Source organism: Polyodon spathula, chromosome 8 (genome assembly GCF_017654505.1).
Source record: "Polyodon spathula isolate WHYD16114869_AA chromosome 8, ASM1765450v1, whole genome shotgun sequence".
NCBI classification, from domain to species: domain Eukaryota; kingdom Metazoa; phylum Chordata; class Actinopteri; order Acipenseriformes; family Polyodontidae; genus Polyodon; species Polyodon spathula.
Window position 1 is genome coordinate 50,233,690 of NC_054541.1, and position 20,447 is coordinate 50,254,136.

General features: G+C 49.8%; 1 protein-coding gene across 1 annotated transcript in view; it reads right to left on the reverse strand.

Moving 5' to 3' along the window:
* Nucleotides 1–9,863, reverse strand: part of LOC121320123 (dynein heavy chain 3, axonemal-like) — a 99,832-nt gene extending 89,969 nt beyond the window's left edge. Inside the window, exon 1 of the mRNA XM_041258378.1 lies at nucleotides 9,410–9,863. Within this exon, the coding sequence (XP_041114312.1) occupies nucleotides 9,410–9,532 (123 nt within the window). The 5' untranslated portion in view covers nucleotides 9,533–9,863. The remainder of the gene's footprint in view (nucleotides 1–9,409) is intronic.
* Nucleotides 9,864–20,447: the final 10,584 nt, after the last annotated feature.

Genomic DNA, 20,447 nt, shown 5'->3' on the forward strand with positions numbered 1-20,447 from the left:
ACAGCACTGTGTGCACTGAGCTGCACAGCCTGCTCACAACAATACAGCACTGTCTGAGCTGCACAGCCTGCTCACAACAATACAGCACTGTCTGCACTGAGCTGCACAGCCTGCTCACAACAATACAGCACTGTCTGCACTGAGCTGCACAGCCTGCTCACAACAATACAGCACTGTCTGCACTGAGCTGCACAGCCTGCTCACAACAATACAGCACTGTCTGCACTGAGCTGCACAGCCTGCTCACAACAATACAGCACTGTCTGCACTGAGCTGCACAGCCTGCTCACAACAATACAGCACTGTGTGCACTGAGCTGCACAGCCTTGCTCACAACAATACAGCACTGTCTGCACTGAGCTGCACAGCCTGCTCACAACAATACACTGTCTGCACTGAGCTGCACAGCCTGCTCACAACAATACAGCACTGTCTGCACTGAGCTGCACAGCCTGCTCACAACAATACAGCACTGTCTGCACTGAGCTGCACAGCCTGCTCAACAAACAGCATGCACACTGCTCACAACAATACAGCACTGTCTGCACTGAGCTGCACAGCCTGCTCACAACAATACAGCACTGTCTGCACTGAGCTGCACAGCCTGCTCACAACAATACAGCACTGTGTGCACTGAGCTGCACAGCCTGCTCACAACAATACAGCACTGTCTGCACTGAGCTGCACAGCCTGCTCACAACAATACAGCACTGTCTGCACTGAGCTGCACAGCCTGCTCACAACAATACAGCACTGTGTGCACTGAGCTGCACAGCCTGCTCACAACACCAAAACACTGTCTGCACTGAGCTGCACAGCCTGCTCACAACAATAAAACAAGTCAACAGTCTTTTCTTTGAAGTCAATACACCTGTCAGATGGGCAAAAGTCACACACAGGTCTTACGTGCACTACCCACACAACTGGGGTACAAACTCACACACTCTCTCTCAATAAAACCCTAGTTTGACACTTCATTTTTAGAATACATATAATTCTACAGAAACTAGCTCTCCCGCTGAAACAGATGCATCTAGAACCTGTCTTTAAATAAGATAGATCGCCCTGTCTTGGTTAACAGAGTAACCAAACCCGCAAGAGAAAGTAATCCCAGCACAATAAATACAGCAGCAATATTAGTCGTCAGTGGCTGCAGGTCCTGTTTATTAAATAAAGAGGCCCCCAAGCATTCTTAATGAGCAGACATCTAGTTTTCATTATCCCCTGTCAACAACACGAGAAACCCTACATCGCCTGTCAAGGGCTACAGATGAATCCATTCATTTCTTTATTAGCTCCATTTTTTTTCTTCATCAACTTGACTGAACGCATCTAGTCCCCCCCCCCACCGGCTCTCAGAGTGAAGCAGGCTTCCTTCAGCTTTTCATACAATCCTAATCCATCTCTATTATCCTGGAGAAATGGTATTTGTCACTTTGCGGAGAAGAAATAATCAATATGTCCTCTGGGGCAATGCATGCATTAAAGGTGGCAAATTGATGTCTCTCACGCAAATGCAGCTTGCCAGAAGATTGCTTTTAGCTAATAGAAAGCTGCAGGGCTCTCTGCTGGCTGGCAGCTGGGTGCCACGCAGAGCGGAGCGTCTGGCAGAGAATCTCATCTTCGGCTGCTCTGCTCGGGTAGAAGTCAATCGGCTCCAAATTGGACTGGAGATGCTTCTAAACATGCATTTCAAATGAGGGGTCTGATGACAGCAAACTGCTACCACAGAGGGAGCACAGAGAGATTGAAACCGCATAGCAAACTGAAACCACATAGAGAGAGCACAGAGAGATTGAAACTGCACAGCAAACTGCTATCACAAAGAGAGAGCACAGAGAGATTGAAACTGCACAGCAAACTGCTATCACATAGAGAGAGCGCAGAGAGATTGAAACTGCACAGCAAACTGCTATCACATAGAGAGAGCACAGAGAGATTGAAACTGCACAGCAAACTGCTATCACATAGAGAGAGCACAGAGAGATTGAAACTGCACAGCAAACTGCTATCACATAGAGAGAGCACAGAGAGATTGAAACTGCACAGCAAACTGCTATCACATAGAGAGAGCACAGAGAGACTGAAACTGCACAGCAAACTGCTATCACATAGAGAGAGCACAGAGAGACTGAAACTGCACAGCAAACTGCTATCACATAGAGAGAGCACAGAGAGACTGAAACTGCACAGCAAACTGCTATCACATAGAGAGAGCACAGAGAGATTGAAACTGCACAGCAAACTGCTATCACATAGAGAGAGCACAGAGAGACTGAAACTGCACAGCAAACTGCTATCACATAGAGAGAGCACAGAGAGATTGAAACTGCACAGCAAACTGCTATCACATAGAGAGAGCACAGAGAGATTGAAACTGCACAGCAAACTGCTATCACATAGAGAGAGCACAGAGAGATTGAAACTGCACAGCAAACCACTACCACATAGAGAGAGCACAAGTTCTGTCTGGGAGCTTTAAACTGCCCCCATAGATGACACAAATACAGCTCAGGATCAAATATAAGGCATTGTGTAAAAGTCAAGGCCACAGGTTCCTTCTGCTGGAAGCAGTGATCTTACATTGCAGTACAGAGATGCTCTGGCAATTACTTGCACCGCAGTCTCTCCGGGCCTGAAGCCATTACTGCTGTACATTTTATTTAATAAATATACTTTTTCTGTGGTGATACCATCTGTAGCAGTCATATATCAGACTATTCTCAGCAGTTAACAGGACTTGTCAATCCAAATCTACTTGGCCTTGAAGTGATTTGCATGTCCTATCACAAGCTATTTCAGAGAAGAGGCGCTAATTTAATCTGCCTTTACAGCAAGGTTAACTGTCCTGCATCTTGGATCCTAACAGCTCCAAGGAAGCTATCATACCAAGGGGACTGACATATCAATGCATCCTGGATCCTAACAGCTCCAAGGAGGCATATACCAGACTACTGACATATCAATTATCCTGGATCCTAACAATCCAAGGAGGCTATCAGACTTGAGGGGACTGACATATCAATGCATCCTGGATCCTAACAGCTCCAAGGAGGCTTCAGACCAAGGGGACTGACGCTGCATCCTGGATCCTAACAGCTCCAAGGAGGCTATCAGACCAAGGGGACTGACATATCAATGCATCCTGGATCCTAACAGCTCCAAGGAGGCTATCAGACCAAGGGGACTGACATATCAATGCATCCTGGATCCTAACAGCTCCAAGGAGGCTATCAGACCAAGGGGACTGACATATCAATGCATCCTGGATCCTAACAGCTCCAAGGAGGCTATCAGACCAAGGGGACTGACATATCAATGCATCCTGGATCCTAACAGCTCCAAGGAGGCTATCAGACCAAGGGGACTGACATATCAATGTATCCTGGATCCTAACAGCTCCAAGGAGGCTATCAGACCAAGGGGACTGACATATCAATGTATCCTGGATCCTAACAGCTCCAAGGAGGCTATCAGACCAAGGGGACTGACATATCAATGCATCCTGGATCCTAACAGCTCCAAGGAGGCTATCAGACCAAGGGGACTGACATATCAATGCATCCTGGATCCTAACAGCTCCAAGGAGGCTATCAGACCAAGGGGACTGACATATCAATGCATCCTGGATCCTAACAGCTCCAAGGAGGCTATCAGACCAAGGGGACTGACATATCAATGCATCCTGGATCCTAACAGCTCCAAGGAGGCTATCAGACCAAGGGGACTGACATATCAATGCATCCTGGATCCTAACAGCTCCAAGGAGGCTATCAGACCAAGGGGACTGACATATCAATGTATCCTGGATCCTAACAGCTCCAAGGAGGCTATCAGACCAAGGGGACTGACATATCAATGCATCCTGGATCCTAACAGATCCAAGGAGGCTATCAGACCAAGGGGACTGACATATCAATGCATCCTGGATCCTAACAGCTCCAAGGAGGCTACCAGACCAAGGGGACTGACATATCAATGCATCCTGGATCCTAACAGCTCCAAGGAGGCTACCAGACCAAGGGGACTGACATATCAATGCATCCTGGATCCTAACAGATCCAAGGAAGCTATCAGACCAAGGGCACTGACATATCAATGCATCCTGGATCCTAACAGATCCAAGGAGGCTATCAGACCAAGGGGACTGACATATCAAAGTTGCTTTGAATACATGCTGTGAAATGAGGAATCTCATTAGAAAAAAAACAAAAAACAAAAGCAGTAAACTCAAAATAACGTTGTAAAAAACATTGCTGTACTGTATATTTCATGGCTAGTTACAGTCTCCCAAACTACAGTGCACACGAGGTATGAGATTGTCGTGGATCTTTGGAGTTTATGTAAATTCAGCTCATTTGCATATAGAGGTAGCAAGAACTAAACAGGCAGCTAAACATGACATGAATCTTTAAGACAGCACAATGCTGCGTGGGGTAATTGGCAAAGCAGCTATAATTAAAATGTGCTTTTAAATGCAGTTATACATACATTCCATACGGTGAGAAGCAGAAATGATGAGGCTGAAACCTTAAGGAGGTTTGTCAGTCTATTAGGAATTAGCAATTAGCTGAAAAGAACATGTTTTCTAGATAATCTGTAAATGTTTATTAATGTTAAATGTGAAGAACATGTTAGAGCTGTATAGTTTTGTTATGCATAATCTGTCAATCATATCGCTTTTGGTTATGTATAAAAATGTAATTTAGCATTCTAATATGAAACACGTTCGTTTATAAAAAAAAAAAAAGTTTTATGATTTCCGAAAAGAAAAACTCTTCAAGCTCATTATTTTGTACCTAGCCTACGTTTTCTTTTCTTCTGCATGTAAAGAACAATGTTGTCTACAGTATTTATGAAACAGAGTCTGGAATAGATACATTGGATTTTAAATACAAATTACGAACATTGTCCAACGTATATTACAAATATATGTTTGGTATTCTCACATTGCCAGTGACCTCAAATAAAAAAGAAACACGCAGCCTTTAGGGTTTCTAAACACTTCGATATGTGCAATAAGATAGAAAACAAACTGGACTATTTATTTTCCTAATAAAAAAAGAACAGAAACACAGAACAAGGCAGATTTGTATCCTGGTATTTGTTTAATTCTCTAGCTCCTTATTTTATGGGAGCCAGCGTTAACTGTGATGGATCGAGGCACCAGCTAAATCTGTGTAACCCTCGACCCGAGAGAGAGCCCAGCCGCCCAGCTCCACTCTCGGGGAGAGAGAGAGAGAGAGAGAGACAGCAAAGCTATTAACTCAGTGAAAGATTCCAGACGCCTATGTGCCAGCGCCTCGGTCCGATTGTAACATGCAATAGAGAGAAGCTACAGACACACCCGCTGGCTATACTGTCAAAGCACTCCTCTTTCTTCCCTCTAAGGCACTAACCAACTACAAGCTGTTTGAGAACAAGCTGTTGAGAATAAAAAGGACATTTTTGGAGGCTGATTGACAGAGTGCAGGGCTGCAGTGTGAAAGAAGTGTTCATGCTGGAAAACTAAACAGATGAAACAGCACTATTTAAAACAGCACTATTCAGTAAGCATTTCTATATAACTCACATTTAATATTCATAATTAAGGCCCTGTGTAAATCGTGATTTCACGGGCTGCGTGGAAATCATGAAATTATTTTATTTCTTAAGAAATAAAAATGAATTATTTCAAAATTATTATTTGTATTTCATACAAAAAAACAACCAAAACTTAACAACCAAAAGTTATATAAATTCTTCAGACTGAGTGTAGCAAATGGAGGAGCAACTCCTTCATCAGCCCAGCTGAGACATGAATACTAACCTAAAGTTGTGCAGTATCACAAGCAGGAGATTATGGAACTGGCAACACAGTGTGGTTGCTTGTTGTGCTCACTGACGAGTCGACTGATGCCCAAGATCAGTATGGGCTACACATTGTATTTATTTTGCAAGACCTGAATGGTGAACATGCATCTGACGTAATAGAGCTGAAAGCTGTCCTTGCAGATACACTTTACCTACAAGCTGTTTATTACAACACTGTTTCACAAGCTATTGTAAAGAGCTTGAATAACTTTGACATTGATTTTGATGATGCCAGTGCATTTATCTCTATATTTGATGTTTAAAAAAATTATGATAATCTGATCACATAAATTATAAAATAGTTCTGTGCACATTCCATGAAATACGATACTGGTGCACAGGCGGCGCACAGATACTGGGGAATCAGACACGGCACAGACACAGCACAGATACCGGGGAATCAGACACGGCACAGGCACCGGGGAATCAGACACGGCACAGGCACTGGGGAATCAGACACGGCACAGACACAGCACAGATACCGGGGAATCAGACACGGCACAGGCACAGGGGAATCAGGCACGGCACAGGCACAGCACAGATACTGGGGAATCAGACACGGCACAGACACAGCACAGATACCGGGGAATCAGACACGGCACAGGCACAGCACAGATACCGGGGAATCAGACACGGCACAGACACAGCACAGATACCGGGGAATCAGACACAACACAGGCACCGGGGAATCAGACACGACACAGGCACCGGGGAATCAGACACGGCACAGACACCGGGGAATCAGACACGGCACAGACACCGGGGAATCAGACACGGCACAGGCACCGGGGAATCAGACACGGCACAGACACCGGGGAATCAGACACAGGCACAACACAGGCACCGGGGAACACAGGCACGGGGAATCAGACACGGCACAGGCACCGGGGAATCAGGCACGGCACAGACACAGACACACAGACACCGGGGAATCAGACACGACACAGCACACCGGGGAATCAGACACGGCACAGGCACCGGGGAATCAGACACGACACAGGCACCGGGGAATCAGACACGACACAGGCACCGGGGAATCAGACACGACACAGGCACCGGGGAATCAGACACGGCACAGGCACCGGGGAATCAGACACGGCACAGGCACCGGGGAATCAGACACGGCACAGGCACCGGGGAATCAGACACGGCACAGGCACCGGGGAATCAGACACGGCACAGGCACAGGGGAATCACACGCACAGACACCGGGGAATCAGACACGACACAGACACCGGGGAATCAGGCACGGCACAGGACACCGGGGAATCACACGAATCACACGGCACAGGCACGGGGCACAGGCACCGGGGAATCAGGCACGGCACAGGCACCGGGGAATCAGACACGGCACAGACACCGGGGAATCAGGCACGGCACAGGCACCGGGGAATCAGACACGGCACACAGGACACCGGGGAATCAGACACGGCACAGGCACCGGGGAATCAGACACACACGGCACAGGCACCGGGGAATCAGGCACGGCACAGGCACCGGGGAATCGGGGGCACGGCACAGGCACCGGGGAATCAGACACGGCACAGGCACCGGGGAATCAGGCACGGCACAGACACCGGGGAATCAGAATCAGGCACGGCACAGACACCGCACAGACACCGGGGAATCAGGCACAGGCACCGGGGAATCAGACACGGCACAGGCACCGGGGAATCAGACACGGCACAGGCACCGGGGAATCAGACACGGCACAGGCACGGCAGACACCGGGGAATCAGACACGACACAGGCACCGGGGAATCAGGCACGACACAGGCACCGGGGAATCAGACACGACACAGGCACCGGGGAATCAGACACGGCACAGACACCGGGGAATCAGACACGACACAGGCACCGCACAGACACCGGGGAATCAGACACGACACAGGCACCGGGGAATCAGGCACGACACAGGCACCGGGGAATCAGACACGACACAGGCACCGGGGAATCAGGCACGACACAGGCACCGGGGAATCAGACACGGCACAGACACCGGGGAATCAGACACGACACAGACACCGCGGCATCAGGCACGACACAGACACCGGGGAATCAGACACGACACAGGCACCGGGGAATCAGACACGACACAGGCACCGGGGAATCAGACACGACACAGGCACCGGGGAATCAGACACAGCACAGACACCGGGGCATCAGACACGACACAGGCACCGGAGAATCAGACACGACACAGGCCCCGCACAGACACCGGGGAATCAGACACGACACAGGCACCGGGGAATCAGGCACGACACAGGCACCGGGGAATCAGACACGACACAGGCACCGGGGCATCAGACACGACACAGGCACCGGGGAATCAGGCACGACACAGGGACCGGGGAATCAGACACGGCACAGGCACCGGGGCACAGGCACGACACAGGCACCGCGGCATCAGGCACGGCACAGGCACCGGGGAATCAGACACGACACAGGCACCGGGGAATCAGACACAGCACAGACACCGGGGAATCAGACACGACACAGACACCGGGGAATCAGGCACGGCACAGACACCGGGGAATCAGACACGACACAGGCACCGGGGAATCAGACACGACACAGACACCGGGGAATCAGACACGACACAGACACCGGGGCATCAGACACGGCACAGACACCGGGGAATCAGACACGACACAGGCACCGGGGAATCAGACACGGCACAGACACCGGGGCATCAGGCACGGCACAGACACCGGGGCATCAGGCACGGCACAGGCACCGGGGAATCAGACACGACACAGACACCGCGGCATCAGGCACGGCACAGACACCGGGGCATCAGGCACGACACAGGCACCGGGGAATCAGACACGACACAGGCACCGGGGAATCAGACACGACACAGACACCGCAACATCAGGCACGGCACAGACACCGGGGCATCAGGCACGGCACAGACACCGGGGCATCAGGCACGGCACAGGCACCGGGGAATCAGACACGACACAGGCACCGGGGAATCAGACACGGCACAGACACCGGGGAATCAGACACGACACAGACACCGGGGAATCAGACACGACACAGGCACCGGGGAATCAGACACGACACAGACACTGCAGCATCAGGCACGGCACAGACACCGGGGCATCAGGCACGGCACAGACACCGGGGCATCAGGCACGGCACAGACACCGGGGCATCAGGCACGGCACAGACACCGGGGCATCAGGCACGGCACAGGCACCAGGGAATCAGACACGACATAGGCACCAGGGAATCAGGCACAGCACAAACAACACTATTCCTATCCTATTATATAAATGACTGTATCAAAGATACCATGCAAAGAAAAACAATGCACAGACGATGTCTGAACTAAACACACACTCTACTGTACAGAACAGTGGTCCTCTACTTCTTTAAAGGTAATTTATTTTACCCTAATAAGGCACAAATTATAAGAATAAAGAATATTGTAATATTTGTTAAAATTGTGAAAAAGAACATCTCAGCGCTACCTGAAACTGTTCTGATCTGTTGTTGGTTTGCATCAGTTTCTCATTTTTCTAGATAGTATACTGTACTACTCCCATACCTCCTCCTCCTCCTGTGGCATCCAAGCCTCAATACAGTCCCAGCTCTCGCTGACAATGTGGGCGGAGTCTTGCAGCCAGCTCTCCTGCAGCGGCCCCGCCCTCCTGCCCACCACCTCAGTCATGTGATCAGTCAGCTGATCCAGGGTCAGAAGTAACTCCCGTGAGAGGGCCTGCAGGTCCAGCAGCCGGAAATGTTTGTACCCGCGGAAGAAGAGAAGAGACTTCAGTGCTAACACACCGCACACACCAGGGCTGCTCAACCCTCCCAGTTCACTCCAGGACACAGTGACCTGCTTCACCACCTGGACGGAGGGTTAATCACTTCAGTGGAAGCATTTAGAACTTGGAACAAAGAATGTGACTGGAGGGGCCTGTTGCCTTCCCCTAGCAAAGCTCTGGAATGTTCTGTCATCTGGCATTATTTTAAAGCCATTATAAAGAATTCGGCATCACAATTAAAATGCAATGCCTGGTTCGAGTCAAAGATTCTCGACTTTGAGAGTCGAGTTACCTTTAAAAAAGGTATTGATTAAATAAGCAATGAATGATTTTAAATGGATGTATTTCTTTACTGAACCTTTGCCTGTACTTGAATGCTCTTACGTGCTGTGGAAGTTGTGCAGGATCCTCCCCATGACAGGGTGTGTGGGGTACAGCGCCCCCCGGAGTCTGCTGCAGCCATGCTGCACTCACTTCTGCCAGGGGAAACACTCCCGTCCTGCACTGTGTGAGGGCTGGGGAGAGAGGAGAGGAGAGGAGAGGAGAGGAGAGGAGAGGAGAGAGAGGAGAGGAGAGGAGAGGAGAGAGGACATTTCTAAGTTAAAAGTCTAAGTTAAGAAGCTAGCTCCTATTGTCTTAGCTGTCCTCAATAGTGTGGTTTCTTTGTATATTTATCTGCTGTGTTTTCCCTGAATATCTTTACTGAACACGGTGTATCAGAGGCAGTTCTGTATCTTGTATCAGAGGCAGTTCTGTATCTTGTATCAGAGACAGTGCTGTACCTTGTATCAGAGGCAGTTCTATATCTTGTATTGGAGACAGTTCTGTATCTTGTATCAGAGACAGTTCTGTATCTTGTATCAGAGGCAGTTCTGTATCTTGTATCAGAGGCAGTTCTGTATCTTGTATCAGAGACAGTTCTGTATCTTGTATCAGAGACAGTTCTGTATCTTGTATCAGAGACAGTTCTGTATCTTGTATCAGAGACAGTTCTGTATCTTGTATCAGAGACAGTTCTGTATCTTGTATCAGAGGCAGTTCTGTATCTTGTATCGGAGGCAGTTCTGTATCTTGTATCAGAAGCAGTTCTATATCTTGTATCGGAGACAGTTCTGTATCTTGTATCAGAGGCAGTTCTGTATCTTGTATCGGAGACAGTTCTGTATCTTGTATCAGTTCTGTATCTTGTATCAGAGGCAGTTCTGTATCTTGTATCAGAAGCAGTTCTATATCTTGTATCAGAGACAGTTCTGTATCTTGTATCGGAGGCAGTTCTGTATCTTGTATCGGAGGCAGTTCTGTATCTTGTATCAGAGGCAGTTCTGTATCTTGTATCGGAGACAGTTCTGTATCTTGTATCAGAGACAGTTCTGTATCTTGTATCGGAGGCAGTTCTGTATCTTGTATCAGAGACAGTTCTGTATCTTGTATCGGAGACAGTTCTGTATCTTGTATCGGAGACAGTTCTGTATCTTGTATCGGAGACAGTTCTGTATCTTGTATCGGAGACAGTTCTGTATCTTGTATCGGAGGCAGTTCTGTATCTTGTATCGGAGGCAGTTCTGTATCTTGTATCGGAGACAGTTCTGTATCTTGTATCGGAGACAGTTCTGTATCTTGTATCAGAGGCAGTTCTGTATCTTGTATCAGAGGCAGTTCTGTATCTTGTATCGGAGACAGTTCTGTATCTTGTATCGGAGACAGTTCTGTATCTTGTATCAGAGGCAGTTCTGTATCTTGTATCGGAGACAGTTCTGTATCTTGTATCGGAGACAGTTCTGTATCTTGTATCAGAGGCAGTTCTGTATCTTGTATCGGAGACAGTTCTGTACCTTGTATCGGAGACAGTTCTGTATCTTGTATCGGAGGCAGTTCTGTATCTTGTATCGGAGACAGTTCTGTACCTTGTATCGAAGACAGTTCTGTATCTTGTATCGGAGACAGTTCTGTATCTTGTATCGGAGACAGTTCTGTATCTTGTATCAGAGACAGTTCTGTGTCTTGTATCGGAGACAGTTCTGTATCTTGTATCAGAGACAGTTCTGTATCTTGTATCAGAGGCAGTTCTGTATCTTGTATCAGAGACAGTTATGTATCTTGTATCAGAGACAGTTCTTTAACTTGTATCGGAGGCAGTTCTGTACCTGTATCAGAGGCACTTCTGTACCTGTATCAGAGACAGTTCTGTATCTTTTATCGGAGGCAGTTCACAAACTAACCTTCTTGTAATGATGTAATCAACAGCAGTATGTAGAGGCGCCCCTGTTTCTATCGGTTGAATCCACTCCAGCGGATCATAACATGAAAACATGCACTCCTCTTGCTTTCTTTTTATTAGCACATTATAAATGCACAGTAAAAGCACGGCAAAGCACACAATGACAGATCCAAACACACCGTGGCAAACAGACAAGGCAGATGAACCTTCAGTGCAGTACAAATCCGAGGAGCACTCAGCAGACCCTGGGAGTGTGAGACGGGAGTAAACATGACAAGCCTGACTGGCTGCGCGCTGATGAGCCCTCCAACTGCACAGAGACCCCAGCCAGACTGAACTGCACAGAGACCCCAGCCAGACTGAACTGCACAGAGACCCCAGCCAGACTGAACTGCACAGAGACCCCAGCCAGACCGAACTGCACAGAGACCCCAGCCAGACCGAACTGCACAGAGACCCCAGCCAGACCGAACTGCACAGAGACCCCAGCCAGACTGAACTGCACAGAGACCCCAGCCAGACTGAACTGCACAGAGACCCCAGCCAGACTGAACTGCACAGAGACCCCAGCCAGACTGAACTGCACAGAGACCCCAGGCAGACTGAACTGCACAGAGACCCCAGCCAGACTGAACTGCACAGAGACCCCAGCCAGACTGAACTGCACAGAGACACCAGCCAGACTGAACTGCACAGAGACACCAGCCAGACTGAACTGCACAGAGACACCAGCCACACTGAACTGCACAGAGACACCAGCCACACTGAACTGCACAGAGATACCAGCCAGACTGAACTGCACAGAGACCCCAGCCACACTGAACTGCACAGAGATACCTGCCAGACCGAACTGCACAGAGATACCAGCCACACTGAACTGCACAGAGATACCAGCCACACTGAACTGCACAGAGACACCAAACACACTGAACTGCACAGAGATACCAGCCACACTGAACTGCACAGAGACACCTGCCAGACCGAACTGCACAGAGACACCAGCCAGACCAAACTGCACAGAGACACCAACCAGACCGAACTGCACAGAGATACCAGCCACACTGAACTGCACAGAGACACCAGCCACACCGAAATGCACAGAGATACCAGCCACACTGAACTGCACAGAGATACCAGCCACACTGAACTGCACAGAGATACCAGCCAGAAGAACTGCACAGAGACACCAGCCAGACCGAAACACCAGACACTTGCCACAATTTACTCTCGTTATACTGTACACTTACCATAGTTTGCCCTTGTTATACTGTACACTTAGCACAGTTTACCCTTGTTATACTGTACACTTACCACAGTTTACCCTTGTTATACTGTACACTTACCACAGTTCACCCTGGTGTGCCGTGTTTATTAATATGCTTGAACGTACCTTTTTATTCTTTACAATGCTTTCACTATGCTTTATTACACCCGCTGTGCTTTTTACTGGGGTAATCATTTAGAAAGGCACTGTCTCCTCCAGTGCTGTGTCCAAAAAAGCAACGTTTATACATCTGAATGTGTGTCATCCCTGAAACTGAATAAATGTATGTATCATTTCACTTTTTATTGTTCACTTTTTTTGTCAACAACGAGAAGTTTGAACAATCATAATAAAATAGTTAGTGGGATGGCAATTCATTTCTGAAGCTCTGATGCCTCGTATCAGCCTGTCTACAGTACATGTCTGCTCTCTCCTAGGGAAGGCACATCAGCTTATCTGTGAAATACAGAGGTTGTGCTAATCTCACACAGGGGAACTGATTCTGAGTCCATTCAATGCCAAGACACTGCTGTGAGTCCTGGACACAATGACAGCTCCACTCATCATCTCAGAGACACACAGACCTCCAGCTTATTGTTTACAGGCTTTGATTGAGAATCTCTGGGGAGTTCACTTAGAGAATAATGCAAAAAAAACAGGTAATGTCAAATGACAAGTATGGTACTTTTAAAGACTTTTATAAAAGTAAGTGAAATTTATTGGAAAATACATCGAGCAGACAAACATTTGCCTTTGTTTTATAACTGCAGCCAACAGCCCTTTGGCCGTCCTTGTGCTTTGAATGCTAAGCAGCAGGTGTGAAACAGCAGCTACGTGAAAGACTGTTCCAGGTCACTGAAAGACTCTCCTCCTCTCTGGCATGTAAGGATGTGAAGAACACTCACACTGCTAAGGCACTGGCATTACTACAGTAATGAGCATGTCAAGCCAGGCACTTAACTGAAACACTACAAATCATTATACATTGGATATACTCATTTGGCCAACTGCCTAAAAGTTACACTTTTATAAAGCATAGTTGTTAAGCCCAGACCTCAGTCCAATTGATCACACTTGAGATGAACTTGAACGAAACGTTATCACAATCATCTGCCCACCTCTCTGCAACGAGTGCCCTGATAGAGTGGCCAGCCACAGTACATTTCAATTACACTGATACAAACTGCGACTTCAACGGACGCTGACCAGCACAGCGAACCGGTTCTCAGTGTCCCATTTCTAAAAGCACTGTTGATCTCTGCCAAGGCTGGTAACAACATTTGAATAGCAAACGTAAGAAATAAATAACATTGGCGATGCATGCAAGCTTGCCATTCTCAGCATCCCTCTGCAAGAACAAGTCTGAAAAGGAAGACATTCCTCCAAGGATAAAGCATGGTGCAGTGTAGCATGTGTGAATAAGACAAGTGCTCTGAAACCATTGCTTTGTACCCAACGCTACAGACAGCAAGTCATGACAGGGTCCGTAAGCACTCCGCTGCTTCTAATTACAATGCATTTTATAACATTATTCTTTATTATGACAGTTGTACAGTCCCTGTTCCTACTTAATCTCAAAGCTTCCTTGAACAGGAGACCCAGTTTCAAGTCTATCCTGTTTCAAAGAAGTAATAAATAAAACAAAATTGGCGCAAATACCCTTACCCCCCCCCCCCCCACCTCCTCACTCCACCCCCTCAAAAAAAGAAAGAAGAAAAGTACTTTATCAAGATTCCCAAACGTTACAATGCCTTTTCTTTCCCTGGCGCACAATCAGACTGCAGATTTAGCATTTTATAGCAGTAATAAATATCGTCTCTTACCTAAAGACTTGACAGGGGAAAGATCTTCGCTGTCCTCCAGCTCTCATGAAGAGCCTGCCCCTCCCTCTCCCTTTGCTCTGAAACCATGGAGATGAGTTCTGCTATGTGAATCATGTGAGTCTCCAGCAGGGCTCTGACACTGATCTGTCTGAATAGACTGCTCCAGCACAGCGGGGAGCAGAACGAGGGGGGTTGGGGGGGGGTTGGTAAAGGTAGCCCTGCTGAGAATCATAGGGCCCAGGCCCCAGTCCAGCGAGCGTGGGACTGGTCACACAACAGCACTATGAAGGAGGTTACGATCTGAATTCCACCCGTGTTTGAGGTGGGGAGGGAGGGAGTGCCTTCTCACTGAAAAGGCAGAATTCACTCATAAACACATTCTCTCACACACACTCTCATCACACTCTTCGGATTCCTTTAGCCTGCCAGGCACACAGAGCTGAATACAGGTACCTATTGTTCCAGAGCCAGTGAGGCAGCCAGCCACTCACAGGCTGACCGGCCACAGATAACCACGAGACACTCCATCCGCTTAACCCCTCCTGCTCCACAGATCCAGCTCTTTAGTGCTGGGAGGGAGGCAGTGCTGAGGGATTGGGAGGGAGGCAGTGTGGTGTAGTGGTTACGGAGTGTGGTGTAGACTGGGAGGGGCTGGGAGTGAGGTGTGGTGGTTAGATCTGAGGGATTGGGAGGGAGGCAGTGTGGTGTAGTGGTTAGATCTGAGGGATTGGGAGGGAGGCAGTGTGGTGTAGTGGTTAGATCTGAGGGATTGGGAGGGAGGCAGTGTGGTGTAGTGGTTAGAGCTGAGGGACTGGGTGATTTCTAGATGTGGAGGTCTAGGTGGTGTAGTGTTCCTCCGGTTCAGGGAGGGGGGCCAATGTTGTGGTTATATGGTTAGGGACAGGGGAGGGGGCAGTGTGCAGTGGTTCTGGGACGGAGTGGGGGATATCCAGTTGGTTAGGGGACAGGGAGGGAGGCAGTGTGGTGCAGTGGTTAGGGGACATGGAGCGTCTGGGGGGGCAGTGTGTGTGTGTAGTGGTTAGAGGGACAGGGACACCTCACCAGTCCCCTGTAGTGGTTTGGGGACAGGGACCGGCCTGCAGTGTGTGTAGTGGTTTAGGGACGCGGTCGTGTCCCGGCAGTGTCCCTGTAGTGGTTAGGGGGACAGGAGGGAGGCATCGTGGTGTCTCTTAGGTACACCACAGTGGGGACAGGCAGGAGGCAGTGTCCCATAGTGTAGTGGTTAGGGGACAGGGAGGGGGGCAGTGTGGTGTAGTGGTTAGGGGACAGGGAGGGAGGCAGTGTGGTGTAGTGGTTAGGGGACAGGGAGGGAGGCAGTGTGGTGTAGTGGTTAGGGGACAGGGAGGGCCCCTGCAGTGTGGTGTAGTGGTTAGGTGACATTAGGATCAACTCCGGAGGCAGTGTGTGTGTAGTTGTCCGTGTTAGGGGGACAGGGAGGGAGGCACCAATAGTGGTTAGGGACCGTGACCGAGGCAGTGTGTGGGTGGTTAATCCCTTTGGAGGGGGGCAGTGTGGTGTAGTGGTTAGGGGACAGGGAGGGAGGCAGTGTGGTGTAGTGGTTAGGGGATTATGTAGTACTGTGGGTAGTGTACCCAGGGAGGGGGGCAGTGTGGTGTCAGTTGTTAGGGGTAGTCAGGGAGTCACCACAGGCAGTGTGTGTGTGTCCCTTTAGGGGACAGGGAGGGAGGCAGTGTGGTGTAGTGGTTAGGGACCGGGAGGGAGGCATTGTGTGGTGTAGTGGTTAGGGGTAGAGGGAGGGAGGCAGTGTGGTGTAGTGGTTAGGGGACAGGGAGGGGGCCGTGTGGTGTAGTGGTTAGGGGACAGGGAGGGAGCAGTGTGGTGTAGGGGGACATGGAGGTGGTTAGGGGACAGGGAGGGAGGCAGTGTGGTGTAGTGTTGTTAGGGGACAGGATGGGAGGCAGTGTGGTGTCTCCTGGTTAGGGGACAGGGAGGGGGGCAGTGTGGTGTAGTGGTTAGGGGACAGGGAGGGAGGCAGTGTGGTGTAGTGGTTAGGGGACAGGGGGGGGGCAGTGTGGTGTAGTGGTTAGGGGACAGGGAGGGAGGCAGTGTGGTGTAGTGGTTAGGGGACAGGGAGGGAGGCAGTGTGGTGTAGTGGTTAGGGGACAGGGAGGGGGGCAGTGTGGTGTAGTGGTTAGGGGACAGGGAGGGAGGCAGTGTGGTGTAGTGGTTAGGGGACAGGGAGGGAGGCAGTGTGGTCAGTGGGGGGGGGGACAGGGAGTGGGCAGCAGTGTGTGTGTTGTGGTTAATCCCCTGGGAGGGGGGCGGTCATGGTGCAGTGTGGTTAGGGTCCCACAGGGAGGGAGGCAGTGTGGTGTAGTGGTTAGGGGTGCCAGGGAGGTCAGGCAGTGTGTGTAGTGGTTAGGGACAGGGAGGGAGGCAGTGTGGTGTAGTGGTTATGGGACAGGGAGGGGGTGTGTGGGTGTAGTGGTTTAGACAGGAGGGAGGGAGGGAGGCAGTGTGGTGTAGTGGTTAGGGGACAGGGAGGGAGGCAGTGTGGTGTAGTGGTTAGGGGACAGGGAGGGAGGCAGTGTGGTGTAGTGGTTAGGGGACAGGGAGGGAGGCAGTGTGGTGTAGTGGTTAGGGGACAGGGAGGGAGGCAGTGTGGTGTAGTGGTTAGGGGACAGGGAGGGAGGCAGTGTGGTACAGGGAGGGGGGCAGTGTGGTGTAGTGCCCGCCCCCAGGACACCACATCAGTGTGGTGTAGGTTAGGAGGACAGGGAGGGGGCAGTGTGGTGTAGTGTTTAGGGGACGGGAGGGAGGGCAGTGTGGTGTAGTGGTTGGGGACAGGGAGGGGGTGGAGTCAATGTCACCAAGGCAGTGTGGTGTAGTGGTTCACACCAGGGAGGGAGGCAGTTGTGGTGTAGTGTGGTTACCGGACAGGGAGGGGGGCAATGTGGTGTAGTGGTTAGGTCACACCACATCACCAATGAGTTGTGGTGTAGTGGTTAGGGGGGGGGGGGCAGTGTGGTGTAGTGGTTAGGGGACAGGGAGGGAGGCAGTGTGGTGTAGTGGTTAGAGCTGAGGGACTGGGAGGGAGGCAGTGTGGTGTAGTGGTTAGGGGACAGGGAGGGAGGCAGTGTGGTGTAGTGGTTAGAGTTCCCCCGTCACGGATCACACATGGCAGTGTGGTGTAGTGGTTCAGGGAGGGAGGCAGTGTGGTGTAGTGGTTAGAGGGACAGGGAGGGAGGCAGTGTGGTGTAGTGGTTAGGGGACAGGGAGGGAGGCAGTGTGGTGTAGTGGTTAGGGGACAGGGAGGGAGGCAGTGTGGTGTAGTGGTTAGGGGACAGGGAGGGAGGCAGTGTGGTGTAGTGGTTAGGGGACAGGGAGGGAGGCAGTGTGGTGTAGTGGTTAGGGGACAGGGAGGGAGGCAGTGTGGTGTAGTGGAGCTGGGACAGGGAGGGAGGCAGTGTGGTGTAGTGGTGGGGGATTAGGGACAGGGAGGGGGGCAGTGTGGCCACAAACATGTGGTTAGTGGACAGGGAGGGAGGCAGTGTTGGGTGTAGGGTTCCGTTCACACCACACCAGTAATCCCAGTTGGGTGTAGTGGTTAGGGTACAGGGAGGGAGGCATGTGGTGTAGTGGTTGGTTAGGGGACAGGGAGGGATCCAGTGTGGTGTAAGTGGTTAGGGGGACATCACCAAGGGAGGGCAGTGTGTGGTGTTAGTGGTTCAGTGTGGGGGAGGGAGGGAGGCAGTGTGGTGGTGTAGGGGACAGTTAGGGGGAGTGTGGTGTAGGGAGGGAGGCAGTGGTGGTGTAGTGGTTAGGGGACAGGGAGGGAGGCAGTGTGGTGTAGTGGTTAGGGGACAGGGAGGGAGGCAGTGTGGTGTAGTGGTTAGGGGACAGGGAGGGAGGCAGTGTGGTGTAGTGGTTAGGGGACAGGGAGGGAGGCAGTGTTTGCAAACACAAGCCTCTCACTAAACAGTATACGGGTGTGCATGATCTCACAGTACAAAGCATGGCTGTCTGAGACCTCTTTCCCCTCGTGACTCAGAGGTAATTAAAGCCTTTCTCTAGTACTGGTAACACAATCACTTTTGTTTCTAGTTCTTAAAGTTTCTAGTTTTCAGGCTGTGAGATACTGGACTGATTCCAAGTGCATTCTTCAATTTACTGAGAGCTGCTTTGGGAATGTATTGTCAGCACAGGTGGCTTTTAAATAAGTTCAGTGGCATTATCATGGCATTCTCTCCGGGAAGAGAAATGAAAACAAGCCTATTACAGTGATTTGTGTTATTTAAAAGAAGACTACATTACAGTCAATAACAATGGTCTCACACCACAGACTGAGGAGCAGTGCGCAAACAGGCTTACATTTCCTGAATCGCCAATTACAGTATACCAAGGTGATAACCGCAGCAGTGGCTTGCAAAGCTGAGAGAGTGTTTATACTAGCGAGGGAGGCTGCTGTCTGCAAGTACTGTACACTCAATGTGTCCTCTAGTTAGAGCTCGTACTGCAGGACAAGTGCTTTGGTCTTTGCTTTTTTAAGGTTCATTAACAGCTGTGTGCTGCTCCTGCTTGGAGTGTGACTTAAACCCATCACTGAAAGCAGCATTTGTGACCCTGTATGGTAAATCACAAGCTATCCTAATGGAAGTGATGAGCAGTGATGATTCCACTTGTCGTGACATGCTGAAATGTCTGGAAATCCCTGAGAGTATCTTCAGTTCAGACGTTAAACTAGAACAGCGTTTGTTGATCCAGAATTACCATCACTGCACGGCAGCCCTGCATTCCTTCTCTGGAATGGGTTTTCATCAGCGTCCACACAGACACCGCCCCCAGTACAAGAATAACAGTACCCACCTACTGTCTGCCAACCAGCCGTGCCTACTCTCTGCCAACCAGCCGCGCCTACTATATGCCAGCCAGCCCCGCCTACTCTGCCAACCAGCCCTGCCTACTCTCTGACAACCAGCCCCGCCTACTCTGCCAGCCAGCACCGCCTACTCTCTGACAACCAGCCCCGCCTACTCTGCCAGCCAGCACCGCCTACTCTCTGGAACTGCGCTTCCATCACCTCAACATTTTAACCCTAGAACTGCCATGCAGGTCAGTGTGGCTCATTTTGCAGTTAAAATGTTAATTACTCTTCTGTTGTAAATCGCATGTGTGTATGTCTGTTTTTGGCTTTTTACTAAATATATGAGTTGAATATCCTGACAGCATTTGATAGCCAGAATTCCAAAAGTTATAAACAGTTCTACACAGAACCGTCCCGTGGGTCAATATGACCCTTGCATTACAATACATGTCTTTTTTTTTTTTTTAATATAATGTAAGATATTCTGTTATTTTTGTAAATTCAGCAAACAAGACATGCCCCTCCTCCTAGCACAGTTTTTTTTTGTTTTTTTTATTTCAAGCCTTTGTTTGTAGACTGACTACGAGACAGAGATTGCTATGATTGTGGATTTGTCAAGATGCCAACTCAGTGAAAGCCTAGTTGCTTATTTTTCAATGTGCCTGCC